The sequence below is a fragment of the Mchenga conophoros genome, linkage group LG5 (genome assembly GCF_057382185.1).
Source record: "Mchenga conophoros isolate Kocher_MC1m ecotype Shallow Benthic linkage group LG5, M_conophoros_male_GT1.1, whole genome shotgun sequence".
In the NCBI taxonomy this organism is placed as follows: Eukaryota; Metazoa; Chordata; class Actinopteri; order Cichliformes; family Cichlidae; genus Mchenga; species Mchenga conophoros.
This window is the reverse complement of record NC_140530.1, coordinates 13,265,978-13,286,947: the sequence shown is the minus strand read 5'-3', so window position 1 is coordinate 13,286,947 and position 20,970 is coordinate 13,265,978. Positions and strand designations below refer to the sequence as shown.

General features: G+C 38.8%; 1 protein-coding gene across 4 annotated transcripts in view; it reads left to right on the top strand.

Annotated features, from left to right (window-relative positions):
• The window catches only part of slc2a9l2 (solute carrier family 2 member 9, like 2), a 100,422-nt gene that overhangs the window by 52,986 nt on the left and 26,466 nt on the right, over positions 1–20,970 (top strand). For all 4 annotated transcript variants that reach the window (XM_085273388.1, XM_085273386.1, XM_085273387.1 and 1 more), the window contains 2 exons: positions 11,508–11,609; positions 11,944–12,019. In XM_085273388.1, the coding sequence (XP_085129514.1) occupies positions 11,508–11,609; positions 11,944–12,019 (178 nt within the window). The remainder of the gene's footprint in view (positions 1–11,507; positions 11,610–11,943; positions 12,020–20,970) is intronic.

Sequence of the window (20,970 nt, the reverse complement as noted above, 5' to 3'; positions counted from 1 at the left end):
GAGGTAAACTGTTCCACAGTCTGGGTGCAGCCACAACAAACGCCCTCTCTCCCTTTGTCTTTAATTTATACCTGGGAACATCTAAAAGCATCAGATCGGCTGACCTCAAAGATCTCCTGGGGCGATAAGAATCAGAATCAGAATCAGATCAGAATCAGAAACTTTATTGTCATTGTCATGAGAACAACGAAATTAAGAATGGTCCCCGATCATTGCATCATCCCTAGCAATATCAAAATATAAATAAAACAATAAAATTCAATAAATAAAATAGATAGAATACTTAAAATACTAATAAGATATAACAGTAAAACATTCACATACATTCCCACACACATGCTTCAGACCGTGCATAGATTAACACAAGAGTGGCGTGATGGACATTTTTTTGTAGTATTCAGATGTGTTATTGCAGTTGGATAACAGCTGTGTTTGAGTCTATTAGTCCTTGCTCTGATTGCCCTGTACCGTCTGCCTGAGGGCAACAGTTCAAACAGGGAGTGGCCAGGATGTGAGGTGTCTTTTATGATGTTTTGGGCCTTTTTAAAACAGTGGGCGTTGTGTAGAACTTCCAGTGTGGGGAGAGGGCAGCCAGTGATCTTTTGGGCGGTGTTAATGATCCCTTGGAGTGCTTTCCTCTGAGCCCCTGTGCAGCTAGTGTACCAGATGCATATGCAGTAAGTTAGAACACTCTCAATGGTGGCTCTGTAGAAGGACACCAGCAGTCTCTGTGTGATGTTATTCCTCCTGAGAATTCTCAGGAAGTACAGTCTCTGTTGGGCCTTTTTCAGCAGCTCGGAGGTGTTCACACTCCAGGAAAGGTTCTCCTCTATATTGACTCCCAGTTGGGATCTTTAGGAAGCCCAAACACAATGACTTCAGTTTTGCTTTCATTAAGGTGTAAGAAGTTAAGAGTCATCCAAGTCTTAATGTCAGACAAGCAGGAGAGTAGCGGCTGCAAAGAAACATTGCAGTTCAACCTCAGAGGGCGGTAGATCTGAATATCATCGGCAAAGATGTGGAAGGACACATTATGTTTACGGAGCACATCGCCCAGAGGGAGCAAGTACAGAATAAACAACAGGGGGCCTAGTATGGACCCCTGAGGTACGCCACAGGTTAAAGGAGCTCTGGGAGATGACAGTTCACCAAGGTGAACAGAAAAACTCCTATTATTCAAATAGGACTGGAAAAACTTTAAGACAGTGCCCTTTAAACCGACACAATGTTGAAGGCGGGCTAGCAGTATGTTGTGATCTACAGTGTCGAAGGCTGCTGTCAGGTCCAAGGTTACTAAGACAGCAGCACAACCAGAGTCAACAGTTAAAAGCAAATCATTAAAAACTCTCAGTAGGGCGGTTTCTGTGCTATGCCGAGCTTTAAAACCAGACTGGAACTTCTCATAGAGATTGTTGTTGTCAAGAAATAGCTGGAGCTGCGTGAGGGCGGCTCGTTCCAGTACTTTGGACAGAAAAGGGAGGTTGGAAATGGGCCTATAGTTAGAGAGTAGGGATGGATCTAGATTAGGCTTTTTAAGGAGAGGTTGAACAACAGCGTGCTTGAAAGACATAAAACCCACTAATAAGACCATCTTACAGATATTCCACTGGAGACATGTTTCAGTCAGCAGCAAATGTTAGCGTAAAGCAGCATCAGTATACAGACATTATATTTTCAGGTTGTATGTCTGTCCCACACTGGAGGATTTACTAATTAGATTTTGGAGGTCAACAGTCAAAGCCACAGACACTTGTCAAAAACTCTAAACTTCAAAAAACTATTACGGTAAAACGTCTCAGAAATGTCAAGTAGGATACAATTATATTTTATGTAAGAATATTATTCACAACTTTGAGATACATATTTTCCAGAGAAGACAAAGCAGTGTTTGATGTATTGGACTTACGTTTGCCTCCTTGGTTCCCACGATAACTAGAATAGAATAGAATAGAATAGAATAGCCTTTATTGTCATTGTACAGAGTACAACGAAATTGGAGTGCCACTCCCTTGGTGCAAGTTTCAATAATAAATATAAATGTAAAATATAAAAAGTACAAAAAAAACAATCGTAAGTACTCAAACAATAGTATGTACAATATATACAGGATAGCAGCATTAATATAATGACAGTGACGGTATGGAATAGGTTCAATTGTTTTTGTGCTTATTTACTACGGTGATAGCTCTGGGAAAGAAGCTATCCCTGAATCTGTTTGTCCTGGTTTTATGTGACCTGTACCGTCGGCCTGACGGTAATAGTTCAAACAGTTGGTTGCTGGGGTGAGAGTGGTCCTTGATGATATTGCCAGCTCTGCTGAGGTACCGAGAGTTTGCAGTGACCTCCAGGCTGGGCAGAGAGCAGCCAGTGATCTTCTGGGCTAACTAACATAACTACTTGGATGAAAATCCTCTACAGTCAGTAACTGCCTGAAGTAAAAGGCTCTACCAGGTCTTTGATGCATCTCCCTTCAGTTTCTGCTTATTTGTGGCTCGCTCTTCTTTCTCATTTGTCTTCAGTAGCTGAAAATGATGCTCTATTGGGATGAGATCACGTGACTGACTTGGCCATTAGCAATATCCCATTTCTTTGCTTTGAGAATGTCTTGGGTTGCTTTTGCAGTATGCTTTGGCTCATTTGCACTGAGAAGCATTATTGATCAGTTATGGAGCTTTTGATATTTGTTTTGCTGTTTTTAGAAATAATGAGGTCATCATGCACTTCATTTGTCATCTTTGGTCTCTCAGACCTTTTTTATGGTGCTGAGCCGGCCAGTGCATTCGTTCTTTTTAAGAACATACAGATTGTTGAATTAGCCACTCCTAAAGTTTTTGCTCTCTGATGGTTTATTTATTTTTTCAGCCAAATGATGGCCTCCCTCGCTTGCACTTTGCATCTTTTTGGACCTCATATTTAATGCGTTGAATCAACTTCTGATATGTCTGCTTCCATTGTCATGAAATCGGAAGGGAAAAGGTTTCACCTGGCCATGAAACTGCTTGTGCATCAGCCATCCTATTCATTTTAACCTTCTGAAAATGGTGACTTTGTATAAAAGCCAATATAACATTCAATGTAAAATTTTTCTAACCCTTGAATGAAAGCTGAAGGTCTGCACTTCAATCAGATCTTGTTTGTTTGATTTAAAATCCACTGTGATGGTGTGCAGAGGCAAAATTACAAAATGTGTCACTGTCCAACAGTTTAGGGACCAATCAGTAAAACTATTTTGCTGCAGTAGCAGTGATTCATGATGATGAAGGTACGCTATCGATCGAGATAACGTAACCATGTGTTACCCAATTCACACACAAAGCACAATGACAGGGTAAAAATATTTGATTTTTTATGACTGATACTAGAGCTGTATTACTGTCTCCTGAACAGTAGGAGCTGATCTACAGAGCAATACTCTCAGCTTCCCAGTGCAGGGTCCTGTTCTCACCTATGATCAGTCAGTCTTCTGGCCAGTAACCAAAGGTTATAAAGTTGGCCCAAAAAGAGTTTTCTTTTTGGGATCCGTGGACTCACTGACAGAGTAAGGAGCTTATACATAAAGCTGGAGCTCACAACTGAACAGCTGCTACTTCACACTGAGTGGGAATGCTAATGTGGTATAGACACCGGACTAGGACACTACCTGAGTTTCCAAGGGAGGTATTCTTGGCATGCTGAACTGGGTGGAGACCACAAAGCAGATCAAGTTTACATTATAGTGATTGTCTATCTCTTCTGGCACGGGAACACTCTGGGATCCCCAGAAATAGCTACAGGAACTGTCCAAGGATTGGTCTAATTGCTGTTATCCTCTTGTTATTGAGATGCATTTGAAATGCCAAAAGAAATGAACAAAATGATCAATCAAATTTTAGTTGAAGGAGCTCTTTGCCCAAAAAGGGCATTACATTTTTAGTTTAAACCAAATACTAATTGCAAAAATGCACTGGGGAATGCAGTATGTCATCTCTCACCCACTCCATGACATGTTGGTCAGTCACAGGAGCTCGTTCAGTGAGAGACTGAGATTACCGAAAAGCACCACTGAACGACACAGGAAATCATTCCTGCCTGTGGCCATCTCCCTGTACAACGCATCCACTTAACACACTGTTTGCTGCTACAACTACACATGTTTCTTTTCCAAATATTTATTTATAAGTGACTTATGTATGTATGTATGTATATATATGTATATATTGTACTATTCTTAGTTAGCGTATTGTCTGTCTTGTCTTAATGTTGGTTTAAAATGGAGCACTGTAACAAAAAATAATTTCCCCCAGGGATCAATAAAGTATTCCGATTCTGATTCTGATTCTGATTCCATATTTAATGTTGTGAGATTGTTAATGCCCTGCGTGGGCTGCTATCTATTTCTGTGATTCCTGTAAGCATGAGCACAGATGATCTTTGATCTGCGGCAGTGAGGAGACCCCGCTGAGTGACTTAGCTGCCAGGTGACTGACTTCAAACACCAGCATGTACTCTTCAGATACCAGTTTTACCCCCAGCTCTGCAGTATCTCTTCATCAGGCACTGCTAACTCACCTCCAGCTGCCTTTACTGAACACCACCCTTCTTATGTGGCTGACAATAATGATCATCTGGCTGTTTTGCTAGCATGCACAACGTAGTCGGAAATGATCCAAATGAAGCCAGCGTAAGCTTCAGATTTATGACTGTGTATTAATCCAATAAATAACTTGTCATGAGTTGTGACTTTTTGGTAACGAATGACAGAATCCACAACTATCGTAGCTGACACGTCACTCATGCTGAAGCTCAACTTTTTGCACCACAGGCGATATGTTATGTTATAGTCATAAACTGTACAAACTTTGCTCTTTAGAACTATTCCAGTTGGTACAGTGGTACAGTTATTAGTATCTAGAGGGTTCTGGGTTTGAACCCAACTAACTGGCTGAGACCTTTCTGTCTGGAGTTTGCATGTTCTCCCTGTGCCTCTGTGGGTTCTGTCTGGACACACATTCATTTGTGTCTCTAAATTGGCTGTAAATTTGTGTTAGCTCTGCCATAGACTAGTGACCTGTTCAGGGTGTTCTCTGCCTCTGGCCCTGTGACAGATGGTTTAGGCTCCTGCCCACCTGTGTGCAATTGCAATGGAATTGGATAAGTGGTTATGAAAATGGATGGATGGACAATACTTCAAGCACTATCAGGCAAATGTAAATATACAAGCCTTTATTTGTACTCTGTAATAAATATAAGTAGCTGATGGTGCAAACTCAAGAGCTTTACAGACATGTTTTAATCGTTCGTTGGTGTTAAACATTGGTTGGATGTTCACAATAATTTGACATGTATTAAGAAAGATGAATTTCAATTTTGACTTTGTGAGTTTAAGATATTTATGATTTTTGAATTAAAGTCTACACCTTACCTTTTCTTCAATTTAGGTAGAAAACATTTTAAAGTTAGAATTTAATCCCTGTATTTAACACTATATGCTTCGTAATATGAGAAATGAATGCACCTCGTGATGTAGCTCTGACTTTCATCCATTAACAAAGCTTTTCCTTTTACATAAAGCTGCCCACACACAATTAATTTCTTATACAAAGAGTTTTACATATGAAAAAGGCATGTGTTGCATGCCTCCAAATCCTGGTCCTTGCTTGTAAACACTAACAGATTAGTTGCAGTTTGCTGTTAATGAGTTTTGGGAAGCCCAGGCATCAAATGCACCCAGGAGAAATGTTCCTCATATTGCTTTATAGAAAAAAAAAATCTGATTTATTCAATGGTTTGTTAAATGTCACAATACTGCATTCTGAATTGCTTTTACCCATGCAGTACAATTCACTTTACACAGAAAAGGATACGGAGGTTTAAAATGAAAATGAGCTATTTATCATGAATGGCATTCCATTTTTTGTATGCTGTGCTTGTATTGCATCTTTTGCAATCACCAGCTAAAGTTTGGGATGTTAAAAAATTACAATAATGCACTGTGACCACAAAACAAAACATTTTAAACTGAATTAATGACTAAGAGAAACGAACATATAACAAGCTAACTATTATGATTTAAATCAAATGACCTATGCAGAGTTTAACGCTGTTTGATTAGCAGTTCCCCTTTGACAATGTCACTAGCTAATGCAATCCTTCTGTCCTCAGCTCATTAAGGCACTAGAATGCTTGTATTTGAGTATTTTTCTTCTTGAGCTATATATTAAAAAGCTCTTTTTATACTCGATTTTTCCACCGACAGGGCACATGGCAAGATGGAAAGAATCTACTGAAAGATTACAGTGAAATAGTTTAGAGACAAATAGTTCCTGAGAAATGTCAATGCAGCTTAGGTAGCTTAGGAAAAAAAGCATGCAAACAGACAAAACACAAACAAATTGAGAAAAGGTGCTCATCGAACCGAAAACACACGAGCTGGACACAAAAAGAAACCCATGACATAAATGAGGGGGCAACTTCAAGCAGTACAGATTGCAACAGATCTTATTTCCAGATGACAGAAAATGTAACGAACCTAGATGGGACTTGCTTGTCGTGCATATCAGAACAAATTGTTTTTGGGCAGAAAGAAAAGTTTCCTTGCAGATCTGGAAAAAAGGCTTTGTAACATGTCACTAATATTACAAAAGGATCTATTTTAACCCAAACCATGTTTTTAGCTCCCTTAAGATGCCTTTTGTTCTTACATGAGATATAAACACCTGGAATAAAATGAATGAAACACTCTGGAATGAAAGCCGTGCATGTTACTCATCCATCCAGCCAAATGTCTTTCCTACATGGACTTCATTACTCTTTATGCTACTTCTGCTGGCATCCTGAAGCCTTTATACTGGAAAGCCCAATTTCCAATTTAACAATTAAGCATCTATGTGTTCCAGTCACTACAGTCAGTTCTGTACTATTCATCAGCTACTGATGGACTCTTCTCTTTTCCTCCTCAATCTAGATCTAAATGTATCATTAAGCATTTTTACGATAACATGCTAAGCTTTATTGAAATAAATTTGTTATTCACAAACAAATCTACTGTAACTCCTTTAAGAAACCTGCCATGTTTACTAGTGACCTACTGGGCAATCGCCCTTTCATTGTGGCAGACTTGTCACTATAAGGCTGGTTAACATACAAGAGCCGAGGACTGCATGCCAACCCACATTATTTCATGCACATCTGGGCATGTCGTCACACATGTAACCCTTTGGCAAAACAAGCAAGTTATCTTGAAATAGCAAAATGGGTCTTCTGGTAGTGATGAAGCATTTGAATCTACAATAAAAGATCCAAACAGTAAAATGTGGATTTACTTTTAGCTGAGATTGTTTTTTAATGATCAATGATTTTCAGTGTTTATACAGACAGAATGGCCGGTGGGCCCTTAAGCTGTGGCCAGTTGTCTTGAATGGCTCATCTGCTTTTTGATGTGATGAAGAGTGGCATGACGTTTTAATCCTGCCAACCGTGACAGCTGAAGTTTCCATTCTGACCTCTGTCAAGCCTGCCAAGAAAGAGTATATTAGGTTGTGAGTATTATTCTGTTAGAGCTGTCATTTAATCCTGTTTAATCAGTACTTAAGTGTGTTATTTATAGGCACAAATACTCCTGACACAGAAACACATAATCATATTTGGTTTTGCTGCAAGTCATATGAAAATAAATACATATATTTATGACTCTCTATATAAATGTATCTTATTTTTAAGCTAGGAGCTGTATGATTAAGTCATTCTCAGAGTTACTGAGACATTATCATTAGCTAGAAGATCTTTTTATAAGTTTGTGAAGTTTGCTTATTAAAACTGAGCGTGACATGATATTAAGCCACATTAAAGCAGCAAAATAAAACGTAACTGTTCAAACTGCTTTATAGGAATGACACAATGAAAAAATGATGTCTGCCAGATCACGTCTGTGACAGTCATGATAAAAAGTGCACTGTCTTTCAATTCTTAGGTTTTACATGCAAAAATCATCTGGTCCAGATCGTAAGATAACTCACAAGATGTGACATATTATAGTATGACATTATTTACTTAATGAAGATTACACAAAAACACCTCATTTGATAGCTTGTAGAATCTAACCTCAGCAGCAGGACTTTACAGAAAGTTTTCACATATGCAGCCCTATAAAAAACGCAATGGTAGTTTTGATTTTTGTGAAGGAGACGCTCTCATGACTAATTGAGCGATGTCACTGACTAGCCAATCTTTGGCATGTAGTCTGTTGATGTCACATTTTTGAATCACCTCGTATCGCTTGGAACCCTGGTGGAGTAGGTACTAATAGAAAAGTGGCTTAAGTACACCCTTACTTCTTCCATGGGAATTAAGAAGGTAAGTAGCAGCTCTGTGCTGCTAATTAAATGCACTTGGTTAACTGATCATCAGTCAGCAAGTGTGAGCACTTTTGCAAAAGCTTTGACAGTTTGCTGCTTTGGAACATTTAGGTATATGTCAGTACAAGTACATGCAATGAAGAATGAATGAAGAAGCAATTGTTGCCGCCCATCAGTGTGGGAAGTGTCATAAGGCTGTTTCCATCAAGTGGAAAAGATTCAAGAACATTGCCAATTTTTCCAAGAGTGGATTCCCCAGCAAATTCACCCCCTGAAGCCACAGAAACCGAAACTATGTCTCTAGCTTTATAGGCCTCAGTTAGCATGTTGAATGTTTAAGTTCATGACAGTGCAATTAGAAAAAGACTGTTTGCAATGAGAAATCTGGTTGCTATGTAATTTTTTCTCTAAAAAGGACATACCAGCATGGCTTAAGTTTGCAAAATTGCATCTGTTTAGCCCTAATGCAGAGCTCCACGTTAAGCCAAAAAGAAATGCAGCATATCAGCACAAACACCTGACGCCAACTGTTAAGCATGGTGGTGGAAGGGTGTTTTGCAACCACATGACCTGGGCACATTGTTAAGTTGTTGAGGTGAACGTGAGCTCCTCTGTCTACCAAAAGTATTTGAGGCCATCTGTCCAACAGCTTAGGAGACCTTAAGAGGGCTATGCATAAACAAATACCCACAAACATCAATGAATTTAAGCAACACTGTAAAGAGGAGTCAGCCAGAATTCACCCAAAACCATGTGACACTGATAAATTCATGCAGACAGTAATTACTTCAAATTATTGCTGCCAGAGGTTCTACAAGCTACTGAGTCATCGGGTGCACTTAATTTTTCACACATTGTTTCTAGATTGTGGCTTAAATATTCTTAAATAAATAATGACATTGTGAAATCTGTTGTGTTGTTGATCTGACGTTGTATTTACCTAAGTTTATGACCTGGAAGGGACTAGATGATTTTGAAATTGTCCTGATATGTAAACCCTTAAAATGATCAGGGGGTGTACTTTCTTTTTACCATCTTTGTACAGCACACAAAAGCTACAATAGACAAATGTGTGTTGTCACTTTGTGTCATATAAATATAAAATAAGGCTTATAAATATTCAGCTTCTCGCACCTTCAGAGGTCTTAATGAACTGGAGTTTTGCTGCTGTGTGCAAATCCGTGTGCCTCTGCAGTGTGGGTAGAGCCTAGAAGATTAATAGTTGGTGCCTACAGGGACTAGTAGGGTATGGACACTGTATTTACACACATGTACACATACATCCTAAGTGAACTGCAGTGCTTTTGGAGTCATTTACAAATGAAGACTGATATATTCTGCAACATGCTAATAGGAAACTGCTTAAAAAAGCAAAATTAAAGCCAATGTATTCTTGGAACATAAAAAAAAAAATCTGTTTTCTTCTTAAGAAAGCTCAGCACCTCCCCTACACCATACATAAACACCCGCTATCTTTGCCTCTCAGTCTCAACTCAGAAGCCCCTTGGTATGGGAACAAATATTGTACAAATAACAGTGACCTTTTTGCACAACGTCATGAAGTCCCACTGGTTTTAAGAGGTAAGAGCAGTGCCATTTAATTCACACAGACTATGATGGAAGAAGGCCTGCAGCTGTGGCCTGCACTTGAATAGGGTCATGGCTCATGCTGCATCCATAATCTAGACGGACCCGGTCAAAGACCTACTGTGACAGAATCACTGATGAGCCACATGCAGTGTTATGGATGATGAAATCTGTATGTATATGTTACTGTATATATAGGCAGCACCTCAGACCATCCCATTTGTGATGGTAATTCTTGGATATAAGCCTTTGCTTCACTGAAGCAAATCACAGGGTGAACTGTGAAGTAAATCAGCATATCAGCAAGGTTTGAGGGATAGGACAACTTTGCAAAATGATGCCATCTAAATCAGTGATATGGTTACCCATGAGACCAGTAGGAGCCAATCAGATCTCATTTATCGGGAAAGTCAAATGTTCTTAAGGTCAGACAATGCAGAATCACTTTAAAGACTCTGGGAAGTCCTGTGATTGTAATGACTTCTGGTCTTTCAGGACACATTTGATTTGGACCTTTATAAAGTGAGTCAACCTATGCAAAGCTACAGTACCTTAAAAGATGCCCAGATGTTGTGCTGACCAACTGGCAAATTCCCTTACAGATATGTCGGCCAACTTTTTAAGCCAGGACCATAACCCTCACTCTGATAAACTGATGATCAGTGACCTTTAATGGCTTTACTAGACTTTACGCTAGAACCATTAGCATTAACTATTTGTTTTTAATCTATCTCCTGCACTGATCAAGTAAAAATAAAATTCCAGAGGTCAGTACGCTACAAAAACTGGCTGTAATGAGCTCTGCCAACATAAAGAATGTGTCTCTAAATAATGAAAAGGTTTCAGCAGAGATATATCTCACTCTATATATAGCGTACACATATAATGTTCATATTTCATTTCATTTTGTTTGATTATTGATATCATGCTTGGCACAGTTGTTGTCGGGTTAGTTCTTTGTTGCACTGCAGCGTGTGACAATGAGAAGCTACACTTTAGCTGTTAGCAGTGACTCATTGTCATTTTACCTGAATCCTTGAATCTCTCTCTTCCTAATTATGTTCCTCCATTAATTTTCTTACCACATTAATTTCACCCTTCTCATCACTTCGCCTATTCTCCACAGCTGGTGCTAGCAGCTGCAGCCTCCTGTCACTTGTGAGGCCTGGTTATTAGTTGTTTCTGGTACTACTGTTCACGGTGCAGCTGCTGCGATAGCTAACATGTTGGTTAATTTGACACATTATGCTTTTACTTCCTTTTTATAGTTTTCTCTCAGCTTTCCAGCTCCATCTTCTCACCACTTCTTCCACACTAAAGCTTTTCTAGACAGTGAAGGTAGGGGAGGGGCCGGTCATGTTAAGAGATGTGATTGGGCGGATGGGCTGCTTTCAGTGGTTGTATGGGCGGAGTGCAGTTAATTTTTTTTACAAATCATACAAGGAATGACAAATTCTAATAGTCATAAACTTTATCATGGTGGACCATTGGCATGTGGATCCCAGATCTATAAATTGGATAAAATTAACTCTGCAGCCAAAAATGATATACAAAACCCTGTTGTTTATTATGCTGTCTTTTCTCCAGGGCTTGGTGATAGAACGAATTGGCAGGAAGCCCCTTCTCATATTTGGTTTCTTTTCCATGGCCGTGTTCTTCAGCCTACTCACAGTTTTTCTTAATTTCCAGGTAAGCCACACTTCCTGTCCTTTATACTAGACATACAATATCTGAAGAGGCAACATAAAAATATATTCTGAGAAAACATGGATTTTAACACAGTTGCAAATCTCAAACTTCTAAAATTCATCAAAATTCTATAAATGTACATATAGTTATATAAAAAAAAGCACTTTTATTATGAAACATTTTTTGCATCATTCAGTATCATTAAAATCTTGAACTGTAATTACTTATTAGCAAAACTTTTACAATGCAAAATATTTAAATACCACACAGTACAGCAGCTGTAATATATAACAAAATACTGATTATGTCACTTGCTCTCTCTGATTCCTTTCAGGATAGAGTGTCATGGATGCCCTACCTCAGTTACGTCTGCATACTCGCTGTGATTGCCTCCTTTTGCTCTGGACCAGGTAAAACTACTCACATATTCTGTTTCGATCAAAGTAAACACCCTGCAAGCAGATTAGCTCAATAATCTGTGTCTGTAATTCAGTGAAGTACTGTACCTGTTGTATAATCAATGTGACTTTCCCCAACTCCGGCCTGGAATGATTGGCATCGCAAAGTAAGCTCCTGTCATATATTAGCATACTAAAAAAGGAGCCATACAGTATACAGTGTATGTCATTGTCCTGCAAATGTGGCAGTGTCCACGGCAGGTCTTGTGCAAGTTTGACTTTAAGTTTCAAGGTGAAGCTATTCCTGTCATCACACATGCTCATCCTTGTGCAGTAATATCTCCAGGGAGCATTCACCCAGTAAAGTGTCTCAGTGTCTTTAGAATGAGACTGAAATTGCAGAGTAGGAGAAAATATCAAAAACCTGACACGCACACAACAGTAAGTGAAGCACATTTTATTGTTTTATTTTTTTCATACCAAAGTTCTTTAATAAAGAGGAAGAAAATGAGACAACCTTATGCTGAGACACAGACATAATGCACATAACAACACCATTTGAGTCAATCAATTCTTTTTAAGGTGCATTTTTGAGGTAATCACTGAGGAAAGGAAGATCGTTTGACTGCACAGTGATGATTTATAGCCTATTGAAACAAATGAAGCTTCTCACTACTGATGCCTGGTGAATGGCTTGAGAGTGGGGGTGGGGGTGGGGTTTCACCAGAGGGATGACCCCAGTAGTGATGTGAGCCTTCCAGTGGATAAATGAGCAGCCACACCTCCTCTTAAGTCACTTCACCATGGAAACCATGGCCCAGATATTTCAAAAACAAAGATTATATTTCTCCATAAGAGCAGAGGGAGATTTTCCTGTTTGATAATGACAAAAGGCAGAGCTGTAGCTTTTATTTTTGTTTATTGTTTATTTTCTCTTTTTAGCTTCCCCTTTCATTGAATTATAATTTTATTTCTTCAAATATATGATTTTTTTCTTAATCTTGGAATCTTTGAATCTTGAAAGCCTTCTTTCTTGTCTCTCTGTCTCTTGAAGCTGCTTTCTTGGTATTGTTTTTTATATCTGAATGTTTCTTTCTTTCATTTTCCTCTTTTTCCAATTTGCAGTTTGATAAGGCCAGCATTCAAAATGCTTTGTCAAATGTCATTTTCATTTTCTAATGCTAATGCTAATGCTTTGCGTTGTACTTGTAAGAGAACAAAAACTAAACCTTTTTAAAAAAATGAATCTTTTATTCAAATCTTTCTTTTTCTGATCCTGATTGTCCCGGATGAGCTTATTACTTTCCAAATTTGGTTGTGTTTTACTTCACTTCATTTCTTAGTTTTCTGTATTTTAGCACTATGAACTAGTATTTGAAATATAATCAGTGCAGCTGTCACAGTTGCAACAAATTCACAGATTTTTTTTCTTTAACCAAAATAATGTCTTGGCTCATAGGAAATCATCAGATACAGATTTGAGTTAGTCCTTGTTTGCATTGGTGTATCTTGTGCCTTTGTAGCATCTTGTATGAAGCTCACCTGGACTGTAGTTTAGTCGTTATCGCTCTCTCACCCTGTCCTTTTTGCCATTCTGCTAAACAGAGCAATAAAAGAGATAAATAATCTCTCTGTGCTTCTTCATATGACTGTCGCAGACAGTTATCCAGCTTTCACAGTGTCAACGTAACATTCAAAACATGCAGGAATGACACACTTTGGGCGCTTGTACAGTACTTGTTAGGGTTTAGTGGTGCGATGGGATATTTTAGAGGAAGCTGAATGAGCCTCAGACAGCGCAGTTACTCAGTGTGAGATCAGGGGAGTGACTTTATTGGATTCCCTGTTTGCACTGTCCTAGAAAGTGCTGTCACAAGGACTAATAGCCAATTTGGCATAGGCTTCAGTTTCTTCACTGTGTCTCAGGGTTCACCTTTAGAAGAACAAAATTTGGCAGACATATTTGATGGCTTTTAAGTTCACTTCCATCACTCATGGAGATTTTTATAGACGACATTAGAATAGATTAAAACTGTGATCGGTGGAAGGTTAATTTACTGCTAGCAGTTGCCCTCTGCAGCAGTCTTGTTACATGGGAGAATGCAACAGAATAGACTTAACTGGGTTTTGTAGCAGTACACTCAAACAACACTGTGACACCCTTTGGTTATTACAGTCCACCACATAAATAATTATATTTTTTGTGAATTGAATATTGGTATGTTTTATCGTTTAAAATAGTGATGTATCTAAAACAATAGCTCAGCGCTGGTTTAGTTAATGCTCTGTAAAAATATCATGTTTTCATAGTGTGGTTGCTTATGGAACTAAAACATATTCCCTCAACTGGATATTAGTGCTGTCAAATAGAAAACGATGGACTGGAAGATGGAAAAAGGGCAAAGTGTAAAACTGCAGTCAAGTGAAAATGTTAATTACATTTATAAGTTATAATGTAAGTAACATTTTTAATTGTAACCAGTTGTTTATTAATGCTAAACTCTCATGAAATCTGGCCAAGCATGTATCCATATGGCACCACTGCAGTAAATTACTGGCGCCAATAAAATAGATGTAACAGGAGGTCGTCAATTAAAGAAAGGAAAGGACGAAGCTTTGATTAGCTCGCATCAAATTATTACCACCGCTCTGTGTGACAGCGTTCTACATTTTACAGCATTTAAAATGTTTCTTTAGGGTAACTTATAAAAATTAATTAGCTGTAATTACTGTACATGGCAGCAAAATTAAGACATACAGAGATAATAAAATGATATGTTATGTGTCAGTATATAATACATAATTATCTTGTCCTTACCAAAGGTAAAATTATTCAGTGACAAACTCACACGACCAGCAACACGAGACACTGTTTCATTATGTGTCGAATAAAAACTAAGCCACAATGCAGAATGTGTGAAAATAGTACACCACATGATTGTCACTGTAGAACCACCTTTAGCAGCAATAAGCCGAAGTAATCATTTTCTGTATGAACTCATCAGTCTCTCATTGGTCAACTGTTCTTTACAGTGTTGTTTCAGTTCATTCAGGTTCTGTCCTGTTCCATGACTCAAAAGTCTTGTTGTTTTTATGTTGCCTTGATACATAAAACCTTGGGTCTGAAAGAAGGCCTACTTTCTTTTTTATTGTGATTGTGTTGCTCTATGAATTTGGCATTTTGTCCTCAAACTTTATAACAATCCTTGAACAATACAGGTGATAATTAAATATTTGATTCTGGCTTCTTTTTATCAAGAATAACTGTAACATATTTTCGGGAGAGGACAGGACAACAACAAAATGTGCAGATTCAGTCTGAACTGAAACTTAGTTACAGATTTTACAAAGTCCTCCAACACCTGCTCATTACAGCAAACACATATGTCCACACACCTTGTTTGGTACAAACTACTGAATGTGCTGTTTTTGACATATTACTTCTAATAGTGACAGACAGCTGTCGAAGCTTCAGGAAGAAAAAAAAATATGCACATTTTTCACACGTAGACAGATGTTCAGATGATTGACAGGTGAAACTGCTGTCTGTTGAGCAAATCCATTCTTGTGGTGTACACTGAAGCTGTTGTGGAGCATCCTTGATGCAGATATGTCTAGTCAAGATTTACTGGGTCTTTTCATAGCTGCAGGCTGTATATTGAATCACTGTATACGTTCATGAATCTAATGATTTGTGCAGCTGTCACCATAGGGACAGCGATTATACATTGAAGTGCAAGGGTACTGAAATAGAAGCATTCGAGTACTGCAGTATAGCTCCACACCACTCCTTTTTTTAATTTCTTCTAGCAGGCTGACACTCTCACCTCAACTGGAAATTGCTGATTCTCTCTTTTTGTCGCCCGTGTTGAGTGTTGAGCCCATGTCAGAAACCACTCCTGAGCTGTTTCTAAACCCATTTAACTGTGCCTCCTATTTTTGTAAACAAATAATACTGCATAGTCTATAACAAACTTACGCCGCATCCCATCACTCCTTCCATCCCTACACTCTGCATGGAGAACAAGTTGAGAGCTGTCATTTCGAAGCAGAAGCAAGTCAATAAATAGTATCTTCCTAAAATATATCTTTATTTTATAGAGTCCTGGGATTGCAATTCCTTTTATCTTGCCAAAAAGTAAATAGCTTTAATGCTGTTGTCACTGTTTCCTGTGGGACAGCAGAGATAAATGCAACCCCAAAGTGTAGTGAAGTGTTTGTTAGTTTGGAATATTGTCTTTTCCCCCACGGCACTGGTGTTTCTTTCAGTGGTTGTGACATATTCTTCATTATTTTTCATTTATGTGGGTACTTATGTTATACGTCATGAATCTAAAGGGATATGATTTGAGTGGTAGTGCCGAATTGTAAATCCACATAATAAATATCCTGTGAATCTTGGGTTCAAATCCAAATCCAAATCCAGTTTATTTATATAGCACGTTTAAAAACAAAACGTTTGCCCAAAGTGTTGTACAGAAACACAGGTTGGATCCAACTCATTAATGATCTTTGTGGGTCTAAGCCAGGGGTGGGCAACTCCAGGCCTCGAGGGCCGGTGTCCTGCAGGTTTTAGATGTGTCCTTGAACCAACACAGCTAATTTAAATGGCTAGATGACCTCCTCAACATGTCCTTAAGTTCTCCAGAGGCTGGTAATGAACTAATCATGTGATTCAGGTGTGTTGACCCAGGGTCATATCTAAATCCTGTGGGACACCGGCCCTCGAGGCCTGGACTTGCCCACCCCTGGTCTAGGCCAATACTTTATTTTCACAAAACCTTCTAAAATTAATTATTACTTTTACGTAATTAATTTTAAATGAGCTCTACTGGATTTGTAGTACTAAACAGTATAACAGATATCTCATTCCAACCCGATGTCACGACAAAGCCTGAAACAGACCACTGTGTCCATTTCAGGCTTTGCCTGTCCAAAATGTGAAATGGACACGCAAGCAGAAGTTGTAGGAACAGCAGAGGGTAATATTTTATTTTGAGCCAACATGAAAATAATCACAGGAAAGCATTTAAACAGACATAACACATTTACATGTATGTACATATAAACATATATACATATAAACCGCCTAGCTTAATTGATTCTGACAATTTACAGACCCTGGGATGTACTTCATAAGTTTTTTGCTCACTACCAACTTTATGGCTTTAAATATATTATCTGCCCCTATTTGTAATGCAATTTCTGCATGGGTGTCCATTTCACATTTTGGAGAGGCAAAGCAAAATGTGAAATAGACCTGCTGGTCCACTGTGTCCATTTCACGTTTTGTCGTGGGTTGCTCAATCGAGGGAGGAATATCCTCAGCTTGCATCCTGCTGAATATTCACTGCAGCGACGCCTGCTTCATGGGCCTGCAGCTCTTTGTGATAGCACTGACTCAGTTGCATGTGAAGTGTTGCTCCACAGCACGAATCACTTGGCTTTAATTTAAATCTAAACTGTAGAGTTGTCGTATCTCATATGATTTTTTTTGTGCATTTTTTTTTCTTTAAGGAGATAATTTGCTCAGCTGTAGCAAAAATCAATCAGCTAGTGGAGCCTCTGTGCATTTTGATTCGTCAGTGCAGCACCTTGAAGGCAACATCCAAAGTTTGGATGCATTGGCCAAAATAGCTGTCTTCCTGCTTACTGTGAAATAAATTTGCCACTTTTTGGAGTCAGCCCTAACGTCTGACAGAAATTATTGAAAGTTTAGTACCAAATTATTTTAATGTGACAGAAACTCATCCATTTTCTTAACTGCTTATCCAAATCAAGATTGCGGGGTAGGGCTGGAAGCGATTCCAGCTGTCATTTGATAAGATGTGGGGTGAATATTGGACAGGTCCCCAGTCTATCGCAAGGCTGAAACAGACAGATGTACTCACATTCACACCTACAGTACAACCAATTTAGGCTCACCTATTAATGTAATAAGCATGTCTGTGGAGTATCTGGAGAGAATCCATACAGGCACATGGTGAACGTGGAATTTGAATCTGTTGGATTCAAACTGAGCCCCCCTGCAAACCCAGCCTGCAGACAGAGGTTTCTCCTGCTCTGTAAACAGTTTCAAATCTAATTTGGAAGAAGTTCTTGAAATCAATATTTTAAGCACGTGCTCATTTCACAGCTGAACAATTAAATCAGTTTATGCTGGTGAGTCACTTCTCATGTAAAGCGGGGATTATTCTGCCGCCGAGGATAAAAATAAGCATTTCACAGTCAAGCTGTCACCGTTTGCACCTAGATGTGTGCATTGTTATTTTGGTCGGTTTGTTGTGTAACTTTGCAGCTTTTCTTTCATATTGCACTATTGACATACCACTGAGAGACGAGCATGTACAAGAAACAAACCCATATTGTCAAACTAAGCACTTTGTGTATGGTACAAACTCATCTCTCATCCTCTTTATTTCTCCCTGTCTCAGTTCCCTGATGACTTCTCTTTAGTGAACAGCCTGGAGATGAAGTTTGTGATCTAACAAATAAAAGTTCTTCTAATCCTCAACAATAGAGCACAAGGGCAAGGGATCAATGCAGGCTGAACTCACAGAAAGTGTTGCCACTATAAACTTGTCACTTTGAGGAAATGGCAGAATTGATCTCTAGAGGAGAAGACGCTAACAAAGCGCTTTAAAAAAAAAAGGACTGTGGTGGGCAGAGTCAGTTAAACAGAATTAAAAATAAGCATGTGGCTATTCTTTGAGCTTAGTTATCTTCAGAAGAAGAACTCATTTATTTTACTCTTGATTAGGGATGGTGCTGTTTTTTTTTTGTTTTTTTTTTAGCTTTTTCACAGGGAAGCATTGTAATTGAACACTGGAATTACTAAAATGTTCAGTAAGGAGAAAGTTTTAAAAAGCTCCTCCCAGTCATGGCTGTGAGCTGCTGCAAACAAACATTTTACAACTTTGACAAGTTTTTCTTTCTAGTAATGTGTTACTTTCATGCAGTCAACTTTTTGCTGGTTGGATACATGTAACTGCGATCTTGTCCTGCTCCTGACCAGTGACCATCCGCTTACTATTTTAATGTATTTTAATGACGCTAATCAGAAGTAATAATGATATAATCATTTTACCTCTCATCCATAAAAGGTTGATGACCTATAGCTGTCCCCCTGCCAGGCCAGCATGCGACAAGTTTGTGAATACAATAGCTTGAGCAGAAGGCAGTAACAATTTTGCAAATGAATACTATAAATGCATCTACTAAAAGTCTCGGAAGAGTGAGAATCCCAGTGACCTTGACCTCAAAGTCAGAGGGCAACTTTTTAAAAAATCTTCTAGGATTTTCTAATTTAAACCAAATGTACATCTACTAGAAGGCTGAGTGGTAGCACTGGCCCGTGAGAGTTTGAGAACATTCATTATAGGTAGGTGGCTGAAGAAAACTTTTAATTAGATTGTAGCATATTGTGCTCACTTTACACAAACATAATCCAGTGGAGAGTCCTTGAATCCTTTTGTTCCCCAAATCAGCTGACCACATTGATGGCACACAGTGATTTCTTTCAACATTAACATATTAATATTGATCACGTTGCTCCTTTGACATTTTATCTGTTGGTCAGAATGGAAGTATTCAATCACTGCAGGAGCAAGTAAACAAACCCACGTGTTGTAGGAGAGTTTTCTTTGTGGGATAAAATGCAAATGACATTCTTTTGTGCACTACAGTGCAAATCTGCCTGGAGGCGATTATGGAAAAGCATTGAAGCAGTCGCTATAGATAAACATTGTTCAGCGATAAAAGGAAAATAATTGGTGTTCCCTGTCATATTACACTAGACCCCTTATTGTCCAAGTGTAAATTGTGTATTTACATAAAAATGGCTCTGTGCACATTTTTCACTGGCAGACAACTTAAGTGAAATGTTTGTGCAAAATTACTGAACACATATAAGGGTTGTACGACCAAGAGTGACACCTTATTCTATTAGTGAAGTGAAGTGAAATATATACTGCTTTCAGCTGCTTTAATGTGAACAGGAGCTAAGAATCAGAGTTCCTCTTAGCCAAAAACCAAACCTAGGGCATACCTGCATCTTTCAAAGCCAGCACAACTGCCCCTGCTGGCTCTGCCAGATTCGATACACCAATCAGAACCACGGTGATCTCTTTTGTTTTCTTTTTCAAAAACAAAGAGTATCTAATTTGACAGAAGCAGCGACCCAGTGCAAGATGTGGCTCCACAGCCACAGCCCAGCAGCACTCTTCTTCAGAGCAGGGCTTGTGTGAGTATGGCTAGTAATAGAGTAGTACTGCTACTTTGAGAGTGAAGGACACTCAATTTGGCTACAACATTAAGGATTCTCTATGTGTAGTTCCCTTCGCAATCGTGGTGGTGTGTGGGTGGTGAAATACTGTTATTATTTATATCACTGGAGCTTTGGTGGAGTGTAAATTAAATCACAGTCGTAAAGATTTTCAATTGCATTGGAATTCAGCTAAAAGCTATTTGAATAAATAATCGGCAGTTGTGGTCTGAGCCTGACTTGTATTGTTATTTTAGTACAATTGAATAATTTTCTGGGAGTTGCAAAACAAAAGTAGGATAACTCCATCATACACGACACATTTAGGTCAAATCAGTTCCATTCACATAAATCAGATTTAAAACAAAAGAGTTTCTTTTTGGAAAGTTATGGATTTTTGCAGTCAATCGTCCATTTGTCGATATAAGTGAGGGAAAGACAAAAAGATGGTTGCAAAGTGCTACAGACAGGCCACGACAGAGGAGACTGAAATCCACTGAACAAGATGAATCACCTTTCACCTGAGAATCTGGACATAAACATGTTGGGCCACCCGGCTTGCTGTTGTGAGAGGTGGCAAGCAATGAGAGACACCAGGGGTAAGATGGGAATGCTTCCTGACAAGAGTGGCATGCGCTTTCTCTTTAGGAGCCACGAGCAAAAACACACAGAAACCGAAGTGATAAGAGCAGCGTCTCTG